This window comes from Pseudophryne corroboree, chromosome 4 (assembly GCF_028390025.1).
Source record: "Pseudophryne corroboree isolate aPseCor3 chromosome 4, aPseCor3.hap2, whole genome shotgun sequence".
In the NCBI taxonomy this organism is placed as follows: domain Eukaryota; kingdom Metazoa; phylum Chordata; class Amphibia; order Anura; family Myobatrachidae; genus Pseudophryne; species Pseudophryne corroboree.
The window spans coordinates 718837540-718864125 of NC_086447.1; the positions used below are offsets into that span (position 1 = coordinate 718837540).

Sequence of the window (26586 nt, forward strand, 5' to 3'; positions counted from 1 at the left end):
AAGTGACGGGCGGAAAACACGTAGATCAGCGAATCCACTTGTTTTCCGTCGAAAATGAGGGCAATTTTCGCCGATTTTGAGGCATTTTTCGCCAATTCCTTTTCACTTAAAAGAAGGTGAAAAGGCATTGGCGAAAATGCCTTCAAAACTCCTGAAAACGTCCCTAAATGAATTTGAGTGGGGCGAATTCATTAGCTCCGAAATGTAATCTGAACTAATTGCATACGCCCCTAAGTCTTTTGCCCACCGCTCACCCCCAGCTTCACAGAACAATCAAATAGAAGTGATACCCAAAAGACGGCCCTGTGCTTGGAAGAACAGAACTGTCAATTCTCGCTTTGTTACCCCCATACCCAGAGCGCCTGCACTTAACATAAAGAATACTGATTGCCCTCTGGTATGCCCAATCAGGTCAGTAGTTTGTAATGCCAGATCTATAAGAAACAAGACTGCAACAATTGCTGATCTTATTGAATCTGCAGATCTAGCCTGTATCATCATTATTATTATTATTATTTTTTCTCTAACGTCCTAAGTGGATGCTGGGGACTCCGTAAGGACCATGGGGAATAGCGGCTCCGCAGGAGACTGGGCACAAAAGTAAAGCTTTAGAACTACCTGGTGTGCACTGGCTCCTCCCCCTATGACCCTCCTCCCAGCCTCAGTTAGATTTTTGTGCCCGAACGAGAAGGGTGCACACTAGGTGGCTCTCCTGAGCTGCTTAGTGAAAAGTTTAGTTTTAGGTTTTTTATTTTCAGTGAGACCTGCTGGCAACAGGCTCACTGCATCGAGGGACTAAGGGGAGAAGAAGCGAACTCACCTGCGTGCAGAGTGGATTGGGCTTCTTAGGCTACTGGACATTAGCTCCAGAGGGACGATCACAGGCCCAGCCATGGATGGGTCCCAGAGCCGCGCCGCCGGCCCCCTTACAGAGCCAGAAGACAGAAGAGGTCCGGAAAATCGGCGGCAGAAGACGTCCTGTCTTCACCAAGGTAGCGCACAGCACTGCAGCTGTGCGCCATTGCTCCTCAGCACACTTCACACTTCGGTCACTGAGGGTGCAGGGCGCTAGGGGGGGGGGCGCCCTGAGCAGCAATAAAAACACCTTGGCTTAGAGGAACACCTCTTCCACCCTTTCTCCCCAGCTGCTCTCCTTCATGCACCTACCTCACTGATCCCTTCACATATAAAATCTAACATACTCTTTCAAGACACTTATAAAGCCTGGAAATCTATCAATAAGCGATTACACAGAAACTCCTCTAACTCCCCATACACCACCTTTTGGGGCAACCCACAGTTTCCCCCGGGTTTGGACGGCTGTGCTTATCTGACGTGGAAAGAGAAGGGCATCTCGTGCATCCGAGATATCTTTGACCCTGGGGGTAGGATCCACTCTTTCTCTGCATTATCAGATAGATATGGTATACCCAACTCCCAATTTTACATGTACCTCCAGTCCCGTCATTTTGCACAGTCGTTACCACCTAGAATGGCCCTTGATACGGCCATTGACCCTCTTACCCCTCTCCTACGTCTCAATCTGACCATAGGTTATAGGCTGCGTAATTTATATTCCATCCTCATAGACTCAGGGAAAACACCCTTGCAAAGTGTTCTTCATTCACGCTGGCAGCGTGACATACCTGATTTCCCGGCTATGTCGGTACTTATGTCTACACTGTCCCCCACATTTAAATATTTAAAGTCTGCAGCTTTGCAAGAGACTCACCTCAAATTCTTAAATAGAGCCTACATTTCCCCAAAACAGCACTCCTATTTCACCTTGGCCTCTACGGGTCGATGCTTTAAATGTGGGATGGCTGAGGCCACCTACTATCATAATTTCTGGGACTGCAGGAAAATAAGAAATTTCTGGAACAAGCTGATAAACCATATTAATGATATTTTTTCAATTCGAATTAACAAGCTCCCTACTGCATGTCTATTCTACTGCTTTTCAGATTGGGACTTGGGACCACACAAACAGAAGATTATACCTGCCCTGACCGTTATCCTTACCATCGCTAAAAAATTAATCCTCACCCATTGGTTGCACAGACAATCTCCGACCATTGCAGAAATGAGAACCTCCCTACTAAATAACATATTCTATGAGCGACAGGCCCTAATACCGGACATAGAATCAGGGGCCCCTAGATTCTATGGGAAATGGGAAACTGTTATTCAAAGTTTTGATAACGCCACGCAACTCAGAATTCAGAAAATCTTTGAACCCACTACCTGGTATTTATATAGACAGCTTGCTTAATGCCCTTAACATTGCTAAGGTAGAAATGTGTTTAAACGGTAAATAAATACCTACTTCTCGCTGTCGACTGGACACATATCCAACCTATTAGTCTTATGGTATAAATATGTCTTTAGAGAACAATGAAGATATATATTGTCCTGTTTTATGTCTTGTTCACCCCACCCCTCTCCCCTTTCTTTCCCCCCCCCCCTCCTCTCTCTTTCTTCCCTTTTTCCTTTCCCTCTATAATTTGAACGATTTCAAATTTTTATTTACCCAAACTTCTTTACAAAATAGAAAATTATTTGAAGAAGGGCTATTCTCTCTTTGTTTTATGCATTCTTTCTCCTTGTCTGTAATGAGTCCCAGATGCTAAGGGGTTAACTGGTCAGATACTAAGATTTATTTCATGTCTCTACTCTCGTTGAACTCCTTTGTGCTTGTTGAATACCAAATTTTACACTTCACTAAGCAGGATGGTAACCCTAACCAATAGGAGAGAAATATATCCCATGAATATCACCTATTACCAATCTCTTATATGTACTATATGTAACTCTGCATGTATATTACTCATACCGAGACATTATTGTATGAACATGACCTACCTCGCCCTTTGATATTTGTACCTTCCCATTGTGATTCCAGACTTGGAAGTTTGTATATCTTTTGCTAACCTTCTTTAATAAACATTGTTTTGGAAAAAAAAAAAAAAACACCTTGGCTGGCGAAAATACATCACATATAGCCCCCAGGGCTATATGGATGAATTTTAACCCCTGCCAGAATCCATAAAAAAGCAGGAGAAAAGTCCGCGAAAAAGGGGCGGAGCCTATCTCCTCAGCACACTGGCGCCATTTTCCCTCACAGCTCGGTTGGAGGGAAGCTCCCCTGGCTCTCCCCTGCAGTCACTACACTACAGAAAGGGTTAAAAAAGAGAGGGGGGCACTAATTAGGCGCAGTATTAACAATACAGCAGCTATAAGGGGAAAAACACTTATATAAGGTTATCCCTGTATATATATAGCGCTCTGGTGTGTGCTGGCAAACTCTCCCTCTGTCTCCCCAAAGGGCTAGTGGGGTCCTGTCCTCTATCAGAGCATTCCCTGTGTGTGTGCTGTGTGTCGGTACGTTTGTGTCGACATGTATGAGGAGAAAAATGATGTGGAGACGGAGCAGATTGCCTGTAATAGTGATGTCACCCCCTAGGGGGTCGACACCTGAGTGGATGAACTGTTGGAAGGAATTACGTGACAGTGTCAGCTCTGTATAAAAGACAGTGGTTGACATGAGACAGCCGGCTACTCAGCTTGTGCCTGTCCAGACGTCTCATAGGCCGTCAGGGGCTCTAAAGCGCCCGTTACCTCAGATGGCAGATATAGACGCCGACACGGATACTGACTCCAGTGTCGACGGTGAAGAGACAAATGTGACTTCCAGTAGGGCCACACGTTACATGATTGAGGCAATGAAAAATGTTTTACACATTTCTGATAATACGAGTACCACCAAAAAGGGGTATTATGTTCGGTGAGGAAAAACTACCTGTAGTTTTCCTGAATCTGAGAAATTAAATGAGGTGTGTGATGATGCGTGGGTTTCCCCCGATAACAACTGATAATTTCTAAAATGTTATTGGCATTATATCCTTTCCCGCCAGAGGTTAGGGTGCGTTGGGAAACACCCCCTAGGGTGGATAAAGCGCTCACACGCTTGTAAGAACAAGGGCTCTACCCTCTCCTGAGATGGCCGCCCTTAAGGATCCTGCTGATAGAAAGCAGGAGGGTATCCTAAAATGCCTGTATCATCATTATTATTATTATTCCCCCCCCCCCCCAATTCGGTATGTGATCCAAAAATTACAATGGGTTTATGAACAGAGTTATTGCTATAACCTATTGCTGCTCAAATAATCCAATGTGTACATTTGAAACAAGTGATAAATAAAATAACTTTCCTTTTCAGTTGCTGATTTAGTCAATTATTCCAGGACAGAGCAGGCTTGTCTCAGTGTGAGAGGCCTTTGAAGTAGAATTCTTGTGGGGATAGTGATATCATTTGTCCCGGGGAAGGACTGGGATCCATAAATATATAGGACACCCATGGGGATCCGGTCTGAAGATCGACAGTGTCTAGGTCGACAATGTTTTGGTCGACCACTATAGGCCGACAGGGCCAGAAGGTCGACATGATCTAGGTCAAAAGGTCGACATGAGTTTAAAAAATTTTTTTTTACAACTTTTTCATACGTACCGATTCACGTGGACTACAATTGGAACGGTAATCTGTGCCAAGCGAAGCAACTAGGGGACACGGTGCACTAATTGGGATTCCCGGGTCATTCTACAAAGAAAACAACACCAAAAAAACATAAAAAAATTCATGTCGACCTTTTGACCTGTCTACCTAGAACATGTTGACCTTCTGACCCTGTCCACCTAGTGACTGTCAACCTATAGTGGTCGACCTAGACACTGTCGATCTAATGATCCACACCCCACCCATGTAACACCCAACATCTGTAATGAGAAAAATACTGTATATGTCCAGTCTTCTTGAAAGTTTGGCTGTAGCATATAACTAATAAGTAGATAATAATAAACCTCTCCTGCAGTGCTGAAGTAGTTATAATCCGTATGTGTTATGAAACAGAAAAGTTAAGCAGAGGGTTAAATATATAGATAAAAAATAAGTCTGTTCTTCTAATAAGTCTGTTCTTCTAGTAGGGAAATACTGTAAGCAGTACATGCTCACTGCTTACCCTGTTCTTTCCCACTTTATCAGAGTGCTATTTTATGCAGGCAGCCACAGCAGTGATGTCATTTACAGTCCCTCCTCTGCCAACCATTTCGCTAAGGATAAAAGTTGTGTTCCAATCTAAGTGGTGGGCAAGGAGTAGAAAACTGCATTGTTACATGCACTCTGACTGTTGCATTCTGTATACAAGGGGGGCGAGTTATGATCCTGCAAGGTGCGCTGAAAAAGGGGCAGGGTAATCTTATCTTAATTAGGAGAATCATCAGGGTCTAAGGCTTGTTGTTTTTTTCAAATATAAGCTCGTGTTCATTCTAGCACCCTGCACCTTTCAAATACTGTGCAGTTCCTCTTTCCTGCCTGGGGTATCACTCTCTGTTTGGTGCTTCTCAGCACACACAGGTCTGTATCACAGTACTGAGTAACAGATCAGAGTGTGCTGAGAAGCACCACAGCAGAGAACGACACCCCAGGCAGGAAAGAGGAACTGCACGGATTTTGAAGGGTGCAGGGTGCTAGAATGAACACTATAAGCATTAGCATTAGACATCTAATTTTATTTTCAGAAATGCCTGACAAGTTGGCACATGATAACACATGTATGTAGTGTTCACTCTAGAAATAATAATAGGCAGGGCGCCGGACTGCCAAAAAGGGGGCATGGCCATGTAAAATAGGGGGCGTGGCCATAAAACGGCATTTAAGTGGGCGGTGCGGCCCACAGATGTTACTGTAGGGGGGCATGGGCGGCCGGCTGTGTCACTGTTGGGGGCGTGCCCAGCACCTACGGAGGTGCTGGGCTTCCCCCAAGCTCTCTCCCCAGCTCTCTCCCCTAGCGTGAATGGATGCCATGCGCACGTCATCTTTACACGCAGGGAGAGCAGGAAGCAGGCAGGCTGTTTTAGCAGGGTGCCGCAGAAAGGGCAGGGCGGATTTTGCCCTTAAAAAATCGGGCAGGGCACGGCGCCCTGCTAAAACAGCCTAGCGTGAACACTATGTATGTGCAGGAGGTAGGATATCCAAGGAATAATTTTGAATGTGGTGTCTTAATGACTACACATATGGCCTGGAAGTAGTTCATAGTATGTTTGGCTTTTATACTTTCTCTATCGTCCTAAGTGGATGCTGGGGTTCCTGAAAGGACCATGGGGAATAGCGGCTCCGCAGGAGACAGGGCACAAAAAAGTAAAGCTTTACTAGGTCAGGTGGTGTGCACTGGCTCCTCCCCCTATGACCCTCCTCCAGACTCCAGTTAGATTTTGTGCCCGAACGAGAAGGGTGCAATCTAGGTGGCTCTCCTAAAGAGCTGCTTAGAGAAAGTTTAGTTTAGGTTTTTTTTCTTTACAGTGAGTCCTGCTGGCAACAGGATCACTGCAACGTGGGACTTAGGGGGAAAGTAGTAAACTCACCTGCATGCAGAGTGGATTTGCTGCTTGGCTACTGGACACCATTAGCTCCAGAGGGATCGAACACAGGCCCAGCCGTGGAGTCCGGTCCCGGAGCCGCGCCGCCGACCCCCTTGCAGATGCTGAAGCGTGAAGAGGTCCGGAAACCGGCGGCTGAAGACTCCTCAGTCTTCATAAGGTAGCGCACAGCACTGCAGCTGTGCGCCATTTTCCTCTCAGCACACTTCACTGGGCAGTCACTGAGGGTGCAGAGCGCTGGGGGGGGGCGCTCTGAGAGGCAAATATAAACCTTATACAAGGCTAAAAATACCTCACATATAGCCCATAGGGGCTATATGGAGATATTTAACCCCTGCCTGACTGGAAAAATAGCGGGAGAAGAACCCGCCGAAAAAGGGGCGGGGCCTATCTCCTCAGCACACGGCGCCATTTTCTGTCACAGCTCCGCTGGTCAGAACGGCTCCCAGGTCTCTCCCCTGCACTGCACTACAGAAACAGGGTAAAACAGAGAGGGGGGGCACATTAATGGCTATATATATATATATTAAAGCAGCTATAAGGGAGCACTTAATATAAGGATATCCCTTGTATATATAGCGCTTTGTGGTGTGTGCTGGCAGACTCTCCCTCTGTCTCCCCAAAAGGGCTAGTGGGTCCTGTCTTCATTAGAGCATTCCCTGTGAGTTTGCGGTGTGTGTCGGTACGTGGTGTCGACATGTATGAGGACGATATTGGTGTGGAGGCGGAGCAATTGCCAAATATGCAGATGTCACCCCCCAGGGGGTCGACACCAGAATGGATGCCTTTATTTGTGGAATTACGTGATGGTTTATCTTCCCTTAAACAGTCAGTTGAGGACATGAGGCGGCCGGACAATCAATTAATGCCTGTCCAGGCGCCTCAAACACCGTCAGGGGCTGTAAAACGCCCTTTGCCTCAGTCGGTCGACACAGACCCAGACACGGGCACTGATTCCAGTGACGACGGTAGAAATTCAAACGTATTTTCCAGTAGGGCCACACGTTATATGATTTTGGCAATGAAGGAGACGTTACATTTAGCTGATACTACAGATACCGTAAAACAGGGTATTATGTATGGTGTGAAAAAACTACAAACAGTTTTTCCTGAATCAGAAGAATTAAATGACGTGTGTGATGAAGCGTGGGTTGCTCCTGATAAAAAGTTGATAATTTCAAAAAAGTTATTGGCATTATACCCTTTCCCGCCAGAGGTTAGGGCGCGCTGGGAAACACCCCCTAAGGTGGACAAGGCGCTCACACGCTTATCCAAACAAGTGGCGTTACCCTCTCCTGAGACGGCCGCACTTAAGGATCCATCAGATAGAAAGATGGAAGTTATTCAAAAGAATATATACACACATGCAGGTGTTATACTACGACCAGCTATAGCAACTGCCTGGATGTGCAGTGCTGGAGTAGTTTGGTCAGAATCCCTGATTGAAAATATTGATACCCTAGATAGGGACAATGTTTTACTGTCGTTAGAACAAATAAAGGATGCATTTATCTATATGCGTGATGCACAGAGGGATATTTGCACACTGGCATCTCGGATGAGTGCTATGTCCATTTCAGCCAGAAGAGCCTTATGGACACGACAGTGGACAGGCGATGCGGATTCAAAACGTCACATGGAGGTTTTGCCGTATAAAGGGGAGGAGTTATTTGGAGTTGGTCTATCAGACTTGGTGGCCACGGCTACTGCCGGGAAATCCACTTTTTTACCTCAAGTCACTCCCCAACAGAGAAAGGCACCGACCTTTCAACCGCAGCCTTTTCGCTCCTACAAAAATAAGAGAGCAAAGGGCTTGTCGTACCTGCCACGAGGCAGAGGAAGAGGGAAGAGACACCAACAGGCAGCTCCTTCCCAGGAACAGAAGCCCTCCCCGGCTCCTGCAAAAACCTCAGCATGACGCTGGGGCCTCTCAAGCGGACTCGGGGACAGTGGGGGGCCGTCTCAAAAATTACAGCGCGCAGTGGGCTCACTCGCAGGTAGACCCCTGGATCCTGCAGATAATATCTCAGGGGTACAGGTTGGAATTAGAGACGGATCCTCCTCATCGTTTCCTGAAGTCTGCCTTACCAACCGTCTCTTCCGAAAGGGAGAGGGTGTTGGAAGCCATTCACAAGCTGTACGCTCAGCAGGTGATAGTCAAAGTACCCCTATTACAACAAGGAAAGGGGTATTATTCCACTCTATTTGTGGTACCGAAGCCGGATGGCTCGGTAAGGCCTATTCTAAATCTGAAGTCCTTGAACCTCTACATAAAAAAGTTCAAGTTCAAGATGGAGTCACTCAGAGCAGTGATAGCGAACCTGGAAGAAGGGGACTTTATGGTATCCTTGGACATCAAGGATGCGTATCTACACGTTCCGATTTACCCCGCACACCAGGGGTACCTCAGGTTCATTGTTCAAAACTGTCACTATCAGTTTCAGACGCTGCCGTTCGGATTGTCCACGGCGCCTCGGGTCTTTACCAAGGTAATGGCCGAGATGATGATTCTTCTTCGAAGAAAAGGCGTATTAGTTATCCCATACTTGGACGATCTCCTAATAAGGGCAAGGTCCAGAGAACAGCTGGAGACAGCTTTAGCACTATCTCAAGAGGTGCTAAGACAACACGGGTGGATTCTGAATATTCCAAAATCCCATTTAATCCCGACAACTCGTCTGCTGTTCCTAGGAATGATTCTGGACACGGTTCAGAAAAAGGTTTTCCTTCCAGAGGAAAAAGCCAAGGAGTTATCCGATCTGGTCAGGAACCTCCTAAAACCAGGAAAAGTGTCAGTACATCAATGCACAAGAGTCCTGGGAAAAATGGTGGCTTCTTACGAAGCAATTCCATTCGGCAGATTCCATGCAAGAATATTCCAAAGGGATCTGTTGGACAAATGGTCAGGGTCGCATCTGCAGATGCACCTGCGAATAACCCTGTCACCAAAGACAAGGGTGTCACTTCTGTGGTGGTTGCAGAAGGCTCACCTATTAGAAGGCCGCAGATTCGGCATTCAGGATTGGATCCTGGTGACCACGGACGCCAGCCTGAGAGGCTGGGGAGCAGTCACACAAGGAAGAAACTTCCAGGGAGTATGGACGAGTCTGGAAAAGTCTCTTCACATAAACATTCTGGAACTAAGAGCAATCTACAATGCTCTAAGCCAGGCGGAACTTCTCCTGCAAGGAAAGCCGGTGTTGATTCAGTCGGACAACATCACGGCGGTCGCCCATGTAAACAGGCAGGGCGGCACAAGAAGCAGGAGTGCAATGGCAGAAGCTGCCAAGATTCTTCGCTGGGCGGAGAATCACGTGATAGCACTGTCAGCAGTGTTCATCCCGGGCGTGGACAACTGGGAAGCAGACTTCCTCAGCAGACACGATCTTCATCCGGGAGAGTGGGGTCTACATCCAGAAGTCTTCAACATGTTAATAGACCGTTGGGAAAGACCAATTGTAGACATGATGGCGTCTCGCCTCAACAAGAAACTGGACAAATATTGCGCCAGGTCAAGAGATCCACAGGCAATAGCTGTGGACGCACTGGTAACTCCTTGGGTGTACCAGTCAGTGTATGTGTTTCCTCCTCTGCCGCTCATACCAAAGGTATTGAAGATCATACGGCAAAGAAGAGTAAGAACAATACTAGTGGTTCCGGATTGGCCGAGAAGGACTTGGTATCCGGAACTTCAAGAGATGCTCACGGACGAACCGTGGCCTCTACCTCTGAGAAGGGACCTGCTACAGCAGGGTCCCTGTCTTTTTCAAGACTTACCGCGGCTGCGTTTGACGGCATGGCGGTTGAACGCCAGATCCTAAAAGGGAAAGGCATTCCAGAAGAAGTCATTCCTACCTTGATTAAGGCACGGAAGGAAGTCACCGTGAAACATTATCACCGCATTTGGCGAAAATATGTAGCGTGGTGCGAGGATCGGAGGGTTCCGACGGAGGAATTCCAACTGGGTCGTTTCCTACATTTCCTGCAATCAGGATTATCTATGGGTCTCAAATTGGGATCCATTAAGGTTCAAATTTCGGCCCTGTCAATATTCTTCCAAAAAGAATTGGCCTCTGTCCCTGAGGTCCAGACTTTTGTCAAGGGAGTACTGCATATACAGCCTCCTGTGGTGCCTCCGGTGGCACCGTGGGATCTAAATGTAGTTTTAGATTTCCTCAAATCCCATTGGTTTGAACCATTGAAAAAGGTGGATTTGAAATATCTCACATTGAAAGTGACTATGTTACTAGCCCTGGCCTCTGCCAGGAGAGTATCTGAATTGGCGGCTTTATCTTATAAAAGTCCTTATCTAATCTTCCATTCGGATAGGGCAGAACTGCGGACTCGTCCGCATTTTCTCCCTAAAGTGGTATCAGCATTTCATCTGAACCAACCTATTGTGGTGCCTGCGGCCACTAGCGACTTGGAGGACTCCAAGTTGTTGGACGTTGTCAGAGCCTTAAAAATATACATTGCAAGGACGGCTGGAGTCAGAAAATCTGACTCGCTGTTTATATTGTATGCACCCAACAAGTTGGGCGCACCTGCTTCTAAGCAGTCGATTGCTCGTTGGATTTGTAACACAATTCAACTTGCACATTCTGTGGCAGGCCTGCCACAGCCTAAAACTGTAAAAGCCCACTCCACAAGGAAGGTGGGCTCATCTTGGGCGGCTGCCCGAGGGGTCTCGGCATTACAACTCTGCCGAGCAGCTACGTGGTCGGGGGAGAACACGTTTGTAAAATTTTACAAATTTGATACCCTGGCAAAGGAGGACCTGGAGTTCTCTCATTCGGTGCTGCAGAGTCATCCGCACTCTCCCGCCCGTTTGGGAGCTTTGGTATAATCCCCATGGTCCTTTCAGGAACCCCAGCATCCACTTAGGACGATAGAGAAAATAAGAATTTACTTACCGATAATTCTATTTCTCGGAGTCCGTAGTGGATGCTGGGCGCCCATCCCAAGTGCGGATTATCTGCAATACTTGTACATAGTTATTGTTAACTAATTCGGGTTATTGTTAAGGAGCCATCTTTAAGAGGCCCTTTCTGTTGTCATACTGTTAACTGGGTTTAGATCACAAGTTGTACGGTGTGATTGGTGTGGCTGGTATGAGTCTTACCCGGGATTCAAAATGCCTCCCTTATTGTGTATGCTCGTCCGGGCACAGTACCTAACTGGAGTCTGGAGGAGGGTCATAGGGGGAGGAGCCAGTGCACACCACCTGACCTAGTAAAGCTTTACTTTTTTGTGCCCTGTCTCCTGCGGAGCCGCTATTCCCCATGGTCCTTTCAGGAACCCCAGCATCCACTACGGACTCCGAGAAATAGAATTATCGGTAAGTAAATTCTTATTTTAATTTGTATTTCGTGTGACTTGTAATTATTTTGGTATCTTACCAAAAACTGATGATGGTTGTGTTTGAAGGCTAATGGATTTCCTTGCGAACTTTGGGCCTGCTATAGGTTTGTAGGCAAAGCAAAAAAGCACGCAACTGGGCAAAACCATGTTGCACTGTAGGATGGGCAGATGTAACGTGCAGAAAGAGTTAGATTTGGATGGGGGTGTGTTTAAACTGAAATCTAAATTGCAATAAAAATAAAGCTGTCTAACATTTGTGTGCTACATGCAAAAGCATGCAGTATTTAACCTGCACAGAAACAATATAAACCACCCAAATCTAAATCTCTGCATATTTTACATCTAGAAACTCAATTGCAAACAGATATACAAGTGTCGCATATCAAATTAATCAGAACAGTCTCCTGGTGCGTCCTAGTAACCAAAAAAGATGCCCAAAGCTAACAGAATCGCATGGGACCTGGTGGCCCACTCACGCCAGGCATATTGTGCTGCATGGTGTATTGAGACTAGATGTATGAGGACACATCTGTATGTTAAGTTTTCTAAATAATCAGTAAATGTAATTGTAATCTTTTCTATGTGTTTAATTCCTTTAATAAAGGGGACCATATATCTTTTTCGGAAGACACAGCGTTCTCTTTTGGGCAAGTTGACGCAGGAGTTTCGACTGGTGGCAGCAGATCGCAGAGTAAGTAGATACTACGACCCCATGAGTTTGGAAGAACAAGGATATTGGTGTGCAGAATTATTATTCATCTTATAGTCCTGTTATACAGAGCTTATGGTCACTGAGAAACCATTACAATATAATGCTTTTTCTTAGTTTTCTAATTTGAAAATGTATAAGCTATATGAATATAAAGGATGGTGTATTATCCATTTAGTGACGTTGTGCATTGCTAGGATACAGTAAAATGACATTTTGATATGAAGTAAATGCCATGTCAGGACACGTTGAGGCTCAATGGACCATGAGCAGGAGCCGGGTGATGCACTGTGACATTACGTTTAGCTCTCAGTTCCTGTCACAGTTTAGGAGACGGCAGTGCAGTCAGACGAATCTCCAGGCGCAGCCCATTATCTCCGAGTGCAGTCCATCATCTCCAGGCGCAGTCCATCATCTCCGGGTGCAGTTCAGCATCTCCGGGAATGCTGGACATGCCTCCAAAGTGATGAAAACGTCAGTCTGGCAGCGAGACCATGCCCCCTTTCTATGATGCCATACACCCTTTTTGTGTGCAAGCAGAGGGGGTTTACTAGTGCACCAGTTGTCACTGACCCCAGTGACGCCCCTGCCCGTCTGCAAGTTTATGCAAATGCGATAGAAACTCCTTTCCTCAGTCCAGATGTGCAAGGACTGAGATACCCACTTTTAGAAGCGTGCATGCTGTAATACCGATTGGTGCATTCCTATACACCACCATTGGTCGCACCATTGAAACTTGCATCAGCTCTATGGCAGGTGCTGTTTCTCTGTCGAGTATGGTCTCCTATGTGAGCGGTCAAGCTTCTGTGAATGCAGCTGCTTGCGTTAACATGCCTGCAACACTCCCATAACACGCCCACTGAATGGACCGCACTACTAGCCACCTCCCAGTCGCCACCGTCTCCAGAATCAGGCCCTGATTGTGGTGTGACCTTACTGTAACGAGTACATGCACAGCTCACTGAGGGGCAGATGTATTAACCTGGAGAAGGCATAAGGTAGTGATAAACCAGTGAAAAAATGCAAGGTGATACACGCACCAACCAATCAGCTGCAATATGTAAATTAACAGTTAGGAGTTGATTGGCTGGTGCGTGTATCACCTTGCATTTTTTCACTGGTTTATCACTTCCTTATGCCATCTCCAGGTTAATACATCTGCCCCTGACATTAGAGCAATCGTTGGGATAATAGATCCTGAATCATGTGTTCACATACTAGCACTTGGCAATTTACATTGGGAATGCTGCAGGCTGCCTTACATAGACATTGCATTAGACAGACAGCTAGGAAAGGCACTGGACTGATGCAGTTTATACATTTTTTAATAAATTCAATATTTTTTTAATGATTGTTAACAATTTATCTAAAATGCTTCATCGTAAAGTACACAGCGTGCCGTCTAGTGTGTCAAATTTTAGGTGATCAGTTTAGACGACTCCTCTCTTGTTATAAAATGTTGATATTTTGTTGGCTGACCTTTTATGAGACAGCAGACCATAAATTGATGGTACACCTCTGTTACATAGTGTGTACTACAGTATTCTAGTTGCAGGACTAAGATGGAATTATCTACCATTTATTTAAAATGCCTTATTAGGGCTAATTCACAGCAAGATTTTATTATTCATTTTCCTGTCGCATTCAGGCGTTTTGATTCAGAGTTGCATGCCAGTTAGGCGGACTTACACTCACTGCATGCATGGAACTAAATGCAGATACTCATCTGTTTGCAGATTGTACGCATCTAAACTTTCACTATGGCCCTAGTCATGTCTGTTCAAATAACCATCATCATTCTCAGCCTTCTCTTGAACCAGCTCTATACCTGGTGTATGAGAATCATCTGAAATCAGCTATATCTTTACATATGCACAAATCCAACTACACACACTCACTACGGGCCAAAGCCCAATTGTGGGGCAGATGTATTAAGCCAGGAGAAGTGATAAAGCAGTGATAAGTGGAAGGTGATAACGCACCAGCCAATCAGCTCCTAACTGTCATTTTTCAAACCCGTAATGATTGGCTGGTGTGTTATCACCTTCCACTTATCACTGCTTTCTCACTTCTCCAGACTTAATACATCTGTCCCATGTTCATCCAGCTGCAAATTGTCATTTGTATACAAAGCAGTACTTGGATGTGATCCTCTACCTGTCATACTGTTTAAACTGCGTTCTGATTTCTATTTTCAGTCATGGAAGATTTTGCTGTTTGGTGCAATAAATGTGGTCTGTACAGGATTCTTGCTGACGTGGTGCAGTTCTACAAACAGTATGGGTATGTGATTAGCTCTACACAGTTATTTTATGTCTGTAAAACATTAATTTATCTTGGAGCATCTGTTTCAAGTCCTAACCTATTTTTCTCAATCCAAACACATACTCCATCCCCCTCCACCCCTTCACAAGTACAGTCATTCACACAAGGTTCATGTATGACTAATAAATTAATTTGAAAGTAATTTATGCTTTTGTTTGGAGAGCATCTAGGGGGATATCCTGTTAGCCATGTTACCGCGGCTAATTGGATACCTCTCCTAGTGTGTAAGTTATATGCAGTTGGTGGGTATACATTTATTAGGCAATTTCTAGTTTCATCAGACCATCACCTAATCACCTGCAACTTCTCTTTCACCACTTCAACTTCTTTGCTCAACCAAGCCTCCTAATACTCACAGAAATCTCAGTTCAATTTGTTTTCAGCATTTTTTCACCACTTTGCAATAGCTCATTTCCCAGTTGTCTATGTTCTCCTGTCCCGATCTGTCAGTACTCGGTATTCTTTTCTCTTTGCGTTAACTATGATCTCATCTGTGGCGCATTAAAGAAACACAAACTCTGCCACAACGTAGAATGTCTCTGGAAAAAGTCTTGTTCGTCTCCTGACTTCCAGAAATATTCTGCTCTCTTCCATTCCCTTCTATATGCTATGGACTATTTCCACACCCTCATTCCTGTTCCAGCCTATAACCCGAAATGCCTATTCATACATTTAAGTCTCGTCTCTTTCCTCCCACAGTAACCCCTCCAACCATTATTGTTTCAACAACACCCATATTCCTTTTCTGCAACCTCTGGCAGTTTTTCTTAATTTTATGCCAAATGTAAACCTGAAATCTTGACCATCTTCTCCTCCCACTCTTCTGCCTGTCCACTCAAGCACATTCTGTCACAGATTATTTGTTCAGTTTTCAGTGCACTTCCCAGCCTTATCTGTAACCGCTTATCTATAACTCTCCTCATTATTCAGGCAAGTGATTATTAATTTTGCTTTTCTCTAACGTCCTAGTGGATGCTGGGGACTCCGTAAGGACCATGGGGAATAGACGGGCTCCGCAGGAGACAGGGCACTTTAAGAAAGAATTTGGATTCTGGTGTGTTCTGGCTCCTCCCTCTATGACCCTCCTCCAGACCTTAGTTAGAATCTGTGCCCGGACGAGCTGGGTGCACCTTAGTGAGCTCTCCTGAGCTTGCTAAATAGAAAGTATTTTGTTAGGATTTTTTTATTTTCAGAGAGAGCTGCTGGCAACAGACTCTCTGCTACGTGGGACTGAGGGGAGAGAAGCAGCCCTACTAACTGCGGATAGGTCATGCTTCTTAGGCTACTGGACACCATTAGCTCCAGAGGGATCGAACACAGGAACGCACTCGTGGTCGTCCGATCCCAGAGCCGCGCTGCCGTCCCCCTCGCAGAGCCAGAAGCCGGCATGAGAAGCAAGAAGACGTCAAAAGCGGCGGCAGAAGACTCCAGTCTGCAGCTGTGCGCCATTGCTCTCACATTAAACCCACACACTCCGGTCACAGTAGGGTGCAGGACGCAGGGGGGGCGGCGGCAGCAATTAGAGACCTCTTGGCAAAAGCAGCATATATACAGTTGGGCACTGTATATATGCATGAGCCCCCGCCATTATTTTACACAAACTCGCGGGACAGAAGCCCGCCGCTGAGGGGGCGGGGCTTCTTCCTCAGCACTCACCAGCGCCATGTTTTTTCTCCACAGCACCGCTGAGAGGAAGCGACCCAGTCTCTCCCCTGCAGTTACATGGTAGAAGAGGGTAAAAAGAGAGGGGAAGCACATAATTAGGCGCAAAAATCAATTTCTCTGACGTCCTAGTGGATGCTGGGGACTCCGTAAGGACCATGGGGATATAGCGGCTCCGCAGGAGACAGGGCACAATAATAAAAGCTTTAGGATCAGGTGGTGTGCACTGGCTCCTCCCCCTATGACCCTCCTCCAAGCCTCAGTTAGATTTTTGTGCCCGGCCGAGAAGGGTGCAATCTAGGTGGCTCTCCTGAGCTGCTTAGAATAAAAGTTTAAGTTAGGTTTTTTTCTTTCAGTGAGACCTGCTGGCAACAGGCTCACTGCTACGAGGGACTTAGGGGAGAGAAGTAAACTCACCTGCGTGCAGGATGGATTTGCTTCTTAGGCTACTGGACACCATTAGCTCCAGAGGGAGTCGGAACACAGGTCTCACCCTGGGGTTCGTCCCGGAGCCGTGCCGCCGACCCCCCTTGCAGATGCCGAAGTTGAAGAGGTCCAGAAACAGGCGGCAGAAGACTTTCAGTCTTCATAAGGTAGCGCACAGCACTGCAGCTGTGCGCCATTGTTGTCAGCACACTTCACCAACAGTCACCAACTGTCACTGAGGGTGCAGGGCGCTGGGGGGGGCGCCCTGGGCAGCAATGTATAATACCTTTTTATGGCTAAAATACATCACATATAGCCCTTGAGGCTATATGGATGTATTTAACCCCTGCCAGATCTCACAAACTCCGGGAGAAGAGCCCGCCGAAAAGGGGGCGGGGCCTATTCTCCTCAGCACACGGCGCCATTTTCCTGCTCAGCTCTGCTGTGAGGAAGGCTCCCAGGCTCTCCCCTGCACTGCACTACAGAAACAGGGTTAAAACAGAGAGGGGGGGCACTTATTTGGCGATATGATTACATATATATAAAAATGCTATAAGGGAAAACACTTGTATAAGGGGTTGTCCCTGTATAATTATAGCGTTTTTGGTGTGTGCTGGCAAACTCTCCCTCTGTCTCCCCAAAGGGCTAGTGGGGTCCTGTCCTCTATCAGAGCATTCCCTGTGTGTGTGCTGTGTGTCGGTACGTGTGTGTCGACATGTAGGAGGACGATGTTGGTGAGGAGGCGGAGAAAATTGCCTGTATTGGTGATGTCACTCTCTAGGGAGTCGACACTGGAATGGATGGCTTATTTAGGAATTACGTGATAATGTCAACACGCTGCAAGGTCGGTTGACGACATGAGACGGCCGGCAAACAAATTAGTACCTGTCCAGGCGTCTCAGACACCGTCAGGGGCTTGTAAAAACGCCCATTTACCTCAGTCGGTTGACACAGACACAGACACGGACACTGACTCCAGTGTCGACGGTGAATAAACAAACGTATTTTCCTTTAGGGCCACACGTTTCATGTTAAGGGCAATGAAGGAGGTGTTACATATTTCTGATACTACAAGTACCACAAATAAGGGTATTATGTAGGGTGTGAATAAACTACTTGTAGTTTTTCCTGAATCAGATAAATTAAATGAAGTGTGTGATGATACGTGGGTTTCCTCCGATAGAAAATTATTGGCGGTATACCCTTTCCCGCCAGAAGTTAGGGCGAGTTGGGAAACACACCTTAGGGTGGATAAGGCGCTCACACGCTTATAAAAACAAGGGGCGTTACCGTCTCCAGATACGGCAGCCCTCAAGGAGCCAGCTGATAGGAAGCTGAAAAATATCCTAAAAGTATATACACACATACTGGTGTTATACTACGACCAGCAATCGCCTCAGCCTGGATGTGCAGCGCTGAGGGGGCTTGGTCGGATTTCCTGACTGAAAATATTGATACCCTTGACAGGGACAAGATTTTATTGACTATAGATGCATTTCTATATATGCGAGATGCGCAGAGGGATATTTGCATTCTGGCATCAAGAGTAAATGTGATGTCCATATCTGCCAGACGAAGACACGACAGTGGTCAGGTGATGCAGATTCCAGACGGCACATGGAAGTATTGCCGTATAAAGGGGCGGTCCATCGGACCTGGTGGCCATGGCAACAGCTGAAAAATCCACCTTTTGTTACCCCAAGTCACATCTCAGCAGAAAAGGACACAGTCTTTTCAGTCTCAGTCCTTTCGTCCCCATAAGGGCAGGCGGGCAAAAGGGCCAGTCATATCTGCCCAGGGGTAGAGGAAAGGGAAGAAGACTGCAGCAGGCAGCCCATTCCCAGGAACAGAAGCCCTCCACAGCTTCTGCCAAGTCCGCAGCATGACGCTGGGGCAGTACAAGCGGACTCAGGTGCGGTAGGGGGTCATCTCAAGAGTTTCAGCACGCAGGGGGCTCACTCACAAGTGGACTCCTGGATCCTACACGTAGTATCCCAGGTGTACATTGGAAATTCGAGACGTCTCCCCCTCACAAGTTCCTGAAGTCTGCTTTACCAACGTCTCCCTCCGACAGGGAGGCAGTATTGGGAACAATTCACAGGCTATATTCCCAGCAGGTGATAATCAAAGTACCCCTTCTACAACAAGGGAAGGGGTATTATTCCACACTATATTGTGGTACTGAAGCCAGACGGCTCGGTGAGATCTGAAATATTTGAACACTTACATACAAGCGTTCAAATCAAGATGGAGTCACTCAGAGTAGTGATAGCGAACCAGGAAGAAGGGGACGATATGGTGTCACTGGATATCAGGGACGCTTACCTACATGTCCAAATTTGCCTTCTCACCAAGGGTACCTCAGGTTCGTGGTACAGAACGGTCACTATCAGTTCAGACGCTGCCGTTTGGATTGTCCGCGGCACCCCGGGTCTTTACCAAGGTAATGGCCGAAATGATGATTCTTCTTAAAAGAAATATGGACGCTTTCCTGATAAAGGCAAGGTCCAGAGAACAGTTGGAGGTCGGAGTAGCACTATCTTAAGTAGTTCTACGACAGCACGAGTGGATTCTAAATATTCCAAAATCGCAGTTTTTTCCGACGACACGTCTACTGTTCCTAGGGATGATTCTGGACACAGTCCAGAAAAGGATGTTTTCTCCCGGAGAAGAAAGCCAGGGAGTTATCCGAGCTAGTCAGGAACCTCCTAAAACCAGGAAAAGTATCAGTGCATCATTGCACAAGGATCCTGTGAAAAATGGTGGTTTCTTACAAAGCGATCCCATTCGGTAGATTTCACGCAAGAACCTTTCCGTGGGATCTGCTGGAAAAATGGTCCGGATCGCATCTTCAGATGCATCAGCGGATAACCCTGTCTCCAAGGACAAGGGTGTTTCTTCTGCGGTGGCTGCAGAGTGCTCATCTATGAAAGGGCCGCAGATTCGGCATTCAGGACTGGGTCCTGGTGACCACGGATGCCAGCCTGAGTGGCTGGGGAGCAGTCACACAAGGAAAAAATTTCCAGAGAGTGTGATCAAGTCTGGAGACTTCTCTCCACATAAATATACTGGAGCTAAGGGCAATTTACAATGCTCTAAGCTTAGCAAGACCTCTGCTTCAAGGTCAGCCGGTATTGATCCAGTGGGACAACATCACGGCAGTCGCCCACGTAAACAGGGCGGCACAAGAAGCAGGAGGGAAATGGCAGAAACTACAAGGATTCTTCGCTGGGCGAAAAATCATGTGATAACACTCTCAGCAGTGTTCATTCCGGGAGTGGAAAACTGGGAAGCAGACTTCCTCAGCAGGCATGACCTCTACCCGGGAGAGTGGGGACTTCATCGGGAAGTCTTCCACATGATTGTAAACCGTTGGGAAAAACCAAAGGTGGACATGATGGCGTCCCGCCTGAACAACAAACTAGACAGATATTGCGCCAGGTCAAGGGACCCTCAGGCAATAGCGGTGGACGCTCTGGTAACACTGTGGGTGTACCAGTCAGAGTATGTGTTCCCTCCTATGCCTCTCATACCAAAAGTACTGAGAATCATAAGAGGGAGATGAGTAAGAACGATACTCGTGGTTCCGGATTGGCCAAGAAGGACTTGGTACCCGAAACTTCAAGAGATGTTCACGGAAGACCCGTGGCCTCTACCTTTAAGAAAGGACCTGCTCCAGCAGGGGCCTTGTCTGTTCCAAGACTTACCGCGGCCGCGTTTGACGGCATGGCGGTTGAACGCCGGATCCTGAAAGGGCATTCCAGATGAAGTCATACCTACCCTGGTCAAAGATAGGAAGGATGTAACCGCAAAACATTTTCACCGCATTGGTGAAGATATGTTGCGTGGTGTGAGGCCAAGAAGGCCCCTACAGAGGAATTCCAACTGGGTCGTTTCCTACATTTCCTGAAAACAGGACTGTCTATGGGCCTAAAATTAGGGTCCATTAAGGTTCAAATTTCGGCCCTGTCGAATTTCTTCCAGAAAGAACTGGCTTTAGTGCCTGACGTTCAGATGTTTGTAAAAGGGGTACTGCATATACAGCCTCATTTTGTGCCCCAGTGGCACCTTGGGATCTCAATGTTGTTTTGAGTTTCCTAAAGTCACATTGGCTTGAACCACTCACCACTGTGGACTTAAAATATCTCACATGGAAGGTGACGATGCTATTAGCCCTGGCTTCAGCCAGGCGTGTGTCAGAATTGGCGGCTTTATCATATATAAAGCCCTTACTTAATTTTTCATTCTGACAGGGCAGAATTGAGGACTCGTCCTCAATTTCTCCTTAAGGTGTTTTCTGTTTTTCATGAACCAACCTATTGTGGTACCTGCGGGTACTAGGGACTTGGAGGACTCCAAGTTACTTGACGTTGTCAGGGCCCTGAAAAATATGTTTCCAGGACGGCTGGAGTCAGAAAATCTGACTCGCTGTTTAGCCTGTATGCACCCAACAAGATGGGTGCTCCTGCTTCTAAGCAGACGATTGCTCGCTGGATTTGTAATACAATTCAGTTTACACATTCTGTGGCAGGCCTGCCACAGCCAAAATCTGTAAAAGCCCATTCCAAAAGGAAGGGGGCTCATCTTGGGCGACTGCCCGAGGGGTCTCGGCTTTACAACTTTGCCGAGCAGTTACTTGGTCAGGGGCAAACACGTTTGCTAAATTCTACAAATTTGATACCCTGGCTGAGGAGGACATGGAGTCTCTCATTCGGTGCTGCAGGGTCATCCGCACTCTCCCGCCCGTTTGGGAGCTTTGGTATAATCCCCATGGTCCTTACGGAGTCCCCAGCATCCACTAGGACGTCAGAGAAAATAAGATTTTACTTACCGATAAATCTATTTCTCGTAGTCCGTAGTGGATGCTGGGCGCCCATCCCAAGTGCGGATTGTCTGCAATACTTGTACATAGTTATTGTTACAAAAATCGGGTTATTCTTGTTGTGAGTCATCTTGTCAGAGGCTCCTTCGTTGTTATCATACTGTTAACTGGGTTCAGATCACAGGTTGTACGGTGTAATTGGTGTGGCTGGTATGAGTCTTACCCGGGATTCAATATCCTTCCTTATTATGCACGCTCGTCCGGGCACAGTATCCTAACTGAGGCTTGGAGGAGGGTCATAGGGGGAGGAGCCAGTGCACACCACCTGATCCTAAAGCTTTTATTATTGTGCCCTGTCTCCTGCGGAGCCGCTATATCCCCATGGTCCTTACGGAGTCCCCAGCATCCACTACGGACTACGAGAAATAGATTTATCGGTAAGTAAAATCTTATTATAAACAGCAGCTACTGGGTTAACATTAAGTTACTGTGTTATTCCTGGGTTAATAGCGCTGGGGTGTGTGCTGGCATACTCTCTCTCTGTCTCTCCAAAGGGGCTTATGGGGGAATTGTCTTCAGATGAGCATTCCCTGAGTGTGTGGTGTGTCGGTACGTGTGTGTCGACATGTCTGAGGTAAAAGGCTCCCCTAAGGAGGAGATGGAGCAAATGTGTGTGTGAGGGGTGTCTCCGTCGACAACGCTGACACCTGATTGGATATGTGAAATAAAGTGCTGAGGTAAATTTATTGCACAAAAGATTATAGAACAGACAGGGAATCTACCCATGTCTGTCCCTATGTCGCAGAGACCTTCAGAGTCTCTCAATGCTCACTATCCAAAATAATAGACACTGATATCGACACGGAGGTTGACTCCAGTGTCGACTACGATAATGCAAAGTTACAGCCAAAATGGCAGAAAAGTATTCAATATATGATTATTGTAATAAAAGATGATTTGCATATCACGGATGACTCATCTGTCCCTGACACAAGGGTACACATGTTTAAGGGGAAGAAAGCTGAGGTAAATTTCCCTCCTCTCATGAAAAAAAGAGCAGGAATCTCCAGACAAGAGACTGCAGTTTCCCACAAAGAATTCTCAGGCAGTATCCTTTCCCCACTAGGGCCAGGATATGATTGGAATCTTCCCCTAGGGTGTCACGTTTGCCCAAAAGGTAGCCCTGACGTAACAGCTATTCTCAGGGATCCTGCAGATAGCGTGCACATTCTGGTACACTACTCAGACCGGCGATTGTGTCGGCATGGGTTTATAGCGCTGTGGCAGCGTGGACAGGTACCTTATCAGCAGAGATTGAGACCCTAGTATGTATATAGATATACATATGTATGTATATGTATATATATATATATATATATATATATATATATATATATATATATATATATATATATATTAAAGATGCTGTCTTAAGAGATATGTATATATAAAACATGCCCAAAGAGGCATGAGTATACTGGGTCCTAGAGTCAAAGCTATGTCGATTTCTGCTTGACGTGTCCTGTAAAATATGCAATGGACAGATGATGCCGATTTAAGAGGCTTATGGAAGGCTGAGGATTGTGGGGAGAAGGGTTCTCGGACCTGGTCTCCACAGCTATAGCTGGTAATTCTGATATTTTGCCTTATATTCCTGCACAGCCTAGGAAAGCATGACATTATCAAATGCAGCTTTTCTAATAAAGAAACAAGAAAGTCCGAGGTGCGTCCTTTCTTGCCAGAGACGGGGGCAGAGGAAAGAAGCTGCACAACACAGCTAGTTCCCAGGAACAGAAGTCCTCCCCGGCCTCTACAAAAATCCACCGCATGTCGCTGGGGCTCCACAGGCGGAGCTAGGCCCGGTGGGGGCACGCCTTCGTAAGTTCAGCCACAAGTGGGTTCACTCCATGTTAGATCCCTGGGCAATAGATATTGTGTCTCAAGGATACAAGCTGGATTTTGAGAAGATGTCCTCTCACCGACGGCCCTGCCGACTTCCCCCCACGAGAGGGAAACCGTGTTAACTGCAATTTACAAATTGTATCTTCAACAGGTGGTGGTCAAGGTTCCCCTCCTTCAACAAGGAGGGGGTTATTATTCGACCATGTTGTAGTCCTGAAACCAGACGGTTCGGTCAGACCCATATTGAATTTAAAATCCCTGAACATATACCTGAAAAGGTTCAAGTTCAAGATGGAATCGCTAAGAGCGGTCATTGCAAGCCTAAAAGGGGGAGATTTTATGGTGACTCGGGACATAAAGGATGCATACCTTCATGTCCCCATTTATCCACCTCATCAGGCGTACCTCAAGATTGCGGTACGGGATTGTCATTACCAATTTCAGACGTTGCCGTTTGGTCTCTCCACGGCCTTGAGATTATTCACCAAGGTAATGGCGGAAATGATGGTGCTCCTGCGAAAGCAAGGTGTCACTATTATCACGTACTTGGACGATCTCCTCATAAAAGCGAGATCAAGAGAGCAGTTGCTGAACAGCGTATCGCTTTCTCTGGAAGTGTAACGGCAACACGGCTGGATTCTATATATTCCAAAGTCGCAGTTGGTTCCTACAGCTCATCTGCCTCTTCTAGGCATGATCATAGACACAGACCAGAAAAGGGTTTATCTCCCGATAGAGAGAGCTCAGGAGTTCGTGACACTGGTCAGGAATCTATTAAAACCAAAACAGGTGTCAGTGCACTCGAGTCCTGGGAAGGAGGGTGGCATCATACGAGGCCATTCCCTTCGGCAGGTTCCATGCGAGGACCGTCCAATGGGACTTACTGGACAAGTGGTCCGGATCACATCTTCAGATTAATCACCCTATCCCCCAGGGCCTCTCCTGTGGTGGCTGCAGAGTGCTCACCTTCTCGAAGGTCGCAGATTCGGCATTCAGGACTGGGTCCTGGTGACCACGGATGCAAGCCTCCGAGGGTGGGGGGCAGTCACACAGGGAAGAAATTTCTAAGGGCTGTGGTCAAGGCAGGAGACTTGCCTTCACATCAATATCCTGGAACTAAGGGCCATATACAACGCCCCAACCGGTTCTGATTCAGTCAGACAATATCACCGCAGTGGCTCATGTAAACCGCCAAGGCGGCGCAAGGAGCGGGGTGGCGATGTAAACGCCACCAGAATTCTTCGCTGGGCGGAGAATCATGTAAACGCACTGTCAGCAGTGTTCATTCCGGGAGTGGACAACTGGGAAGCAGACTTCCTCAGTAGGCACGACCTCCACCCGGGAGAGTGGGGACTTCATCAAGAAGTCTTCATGCAGATTGCAAGTCGGTGGGAACTGCCACAGGTGCACATGATGGCATCCCGCCTCAACAAAAAGCTGCAGAGATATTGCGCCAGGTCAAGAGACCCTCAGGCGATAGCTGTGGACGCACTGGTGACACCGTGGGTGTTCCCGTCGGTCTATGTATTTCCTCCTCTACCTCTCATACCCAAGGTGCTGAGAATCATAAGGAAAAGAGGAGTGAGAACAATACTTTGTTCCGGATTGGCCAAGAAGGACTTGGTATCCAGATCTGCAAGAAATGCTCACAGAGGACCCGTGGCCTCTGCCTCTAAGACAGGACTTGTGCAACAGAGGCCCTGTCTGTTCCTAGACTTACCGCGGCTGCGTTTGACGGCATGGCGGTTGAACGCCGGATCCTAGCAGGTAAAGGCATTCCGGATGAGGTTATTCCTACGCTGATAGAGGCTAGGAAGGATGTGACGGCTCAACATTATCACCGTATATGGCGAAAATATGTTGCTTGGTGTGAGGCCAGGAATGCCCCTACGGAGGAATTCCAGCTGGGCCGTTTTCCTTCACTTCCTACAGTCGGGAGTGACTTGGGGCCTTAAATTGGGTTCCATTAAGGTCCAGATTTCGGCCCTATCCATTTTCTTTCAAAAAGAACTGGCTTCTCTTCTTGAAGTTCAGACGTTGTAAAGGGAGTGCTGCATGTTCAGCCCCCTTTTGTGCCTCCAGTGGCACCTTGGGATCTTAACGTGGTGTTGAGTTTCCTGAAGTCACACTGGTTTGAGCCACTTAAAATCGTGGAGTTAAAATTTCTCACGTGGAAGGTGGTCATGCTATTAGCCTTGGCTTCAGCTAGGCGTGTGTCAGAATTAGCAGCTTTGTCACATAAAAGCCCCTATCTGGTTTTTCCATATGGACAGGGCAGAATTTCGGACCCGTCCACAATTTCTGCCAAAAGTGGTGTCATCTTTTCATATGAACCAACCTATTGTGGTGCCTGTGGCTACTCGTGACTTGGAGGATTCCGAGTTACTAGATGTAGTCAGGGCTTTGAAGGTTTATGTAGCCAGAACGGCTAGAGTCAGGAAAACTGAGTCGCTGTTTATCCTGTATGCACCCAACAAGCTGGGTGCTCCCGCTTCAAAGCAAACTATTGCTCGCTGGATCTGTAACACGATTCAGCAGGATCATTCTGCGGCTGGATTGCCGCTTCCAAAATCAGTAAGAGCCCACTACACAAGGAAGGTGGGCTCTTCTTGGGCGGCTGCCCGAGGGGTCTCGGCATTACAGCTTTGCCGAGCAGCTACTTGGTCAGGTTCGAACACTTTTGCAAGGTTTTACAAGTTTGATACCCTGGCTGAGGAGGACCTTGTGTTTGCTCTTTCGTTGCTGCAGAATCATCCGCACTCTCCCGCCCGTTTGGGAGCTTTGGTATAATCCCCATGGTCCTTACGGAGTCCCTAGCATCCACTAGGACGTTAGAGAAAATAAGATTTTACTTACCGGTAAATCTATTTCTCGTAGTCCGTAGTGGATGCTGGGCGCCCGTCCCAAGTGCGGACTTCTTCTGCAATGCTTGTATATAGTTATTGCT

At 46.9% G+C, this 26586-nt stretch overlaps 1 protein-coding gene across 2 annotated transcripts in view; it reads left to right on the forward strand.

The window, feature by feature from the left end:
• SLC30A6 (solute carrier family 30 member 6) overlaps window positions 1-26586 on the forward strand; it is a 146445-nt gene that overhangs the window by 30158 nt on the left and 89701 nt on the right. For both annotated transcript variants that reach the window (XM_063918028.1, XM_063918029.1), the window contains exons 2-3: window positions 12398-12484; window positions 14701-14785. In XM_063918028.1, coding sequence (XP_063774098.1) covers window positions 12398-12484; window positions 14701-14785 — 172 coding nt within the window. The remainder of the gene's footprint in view (window positions 1-12397; window positions 12485-14700; window positions 14786-26586) is intronic.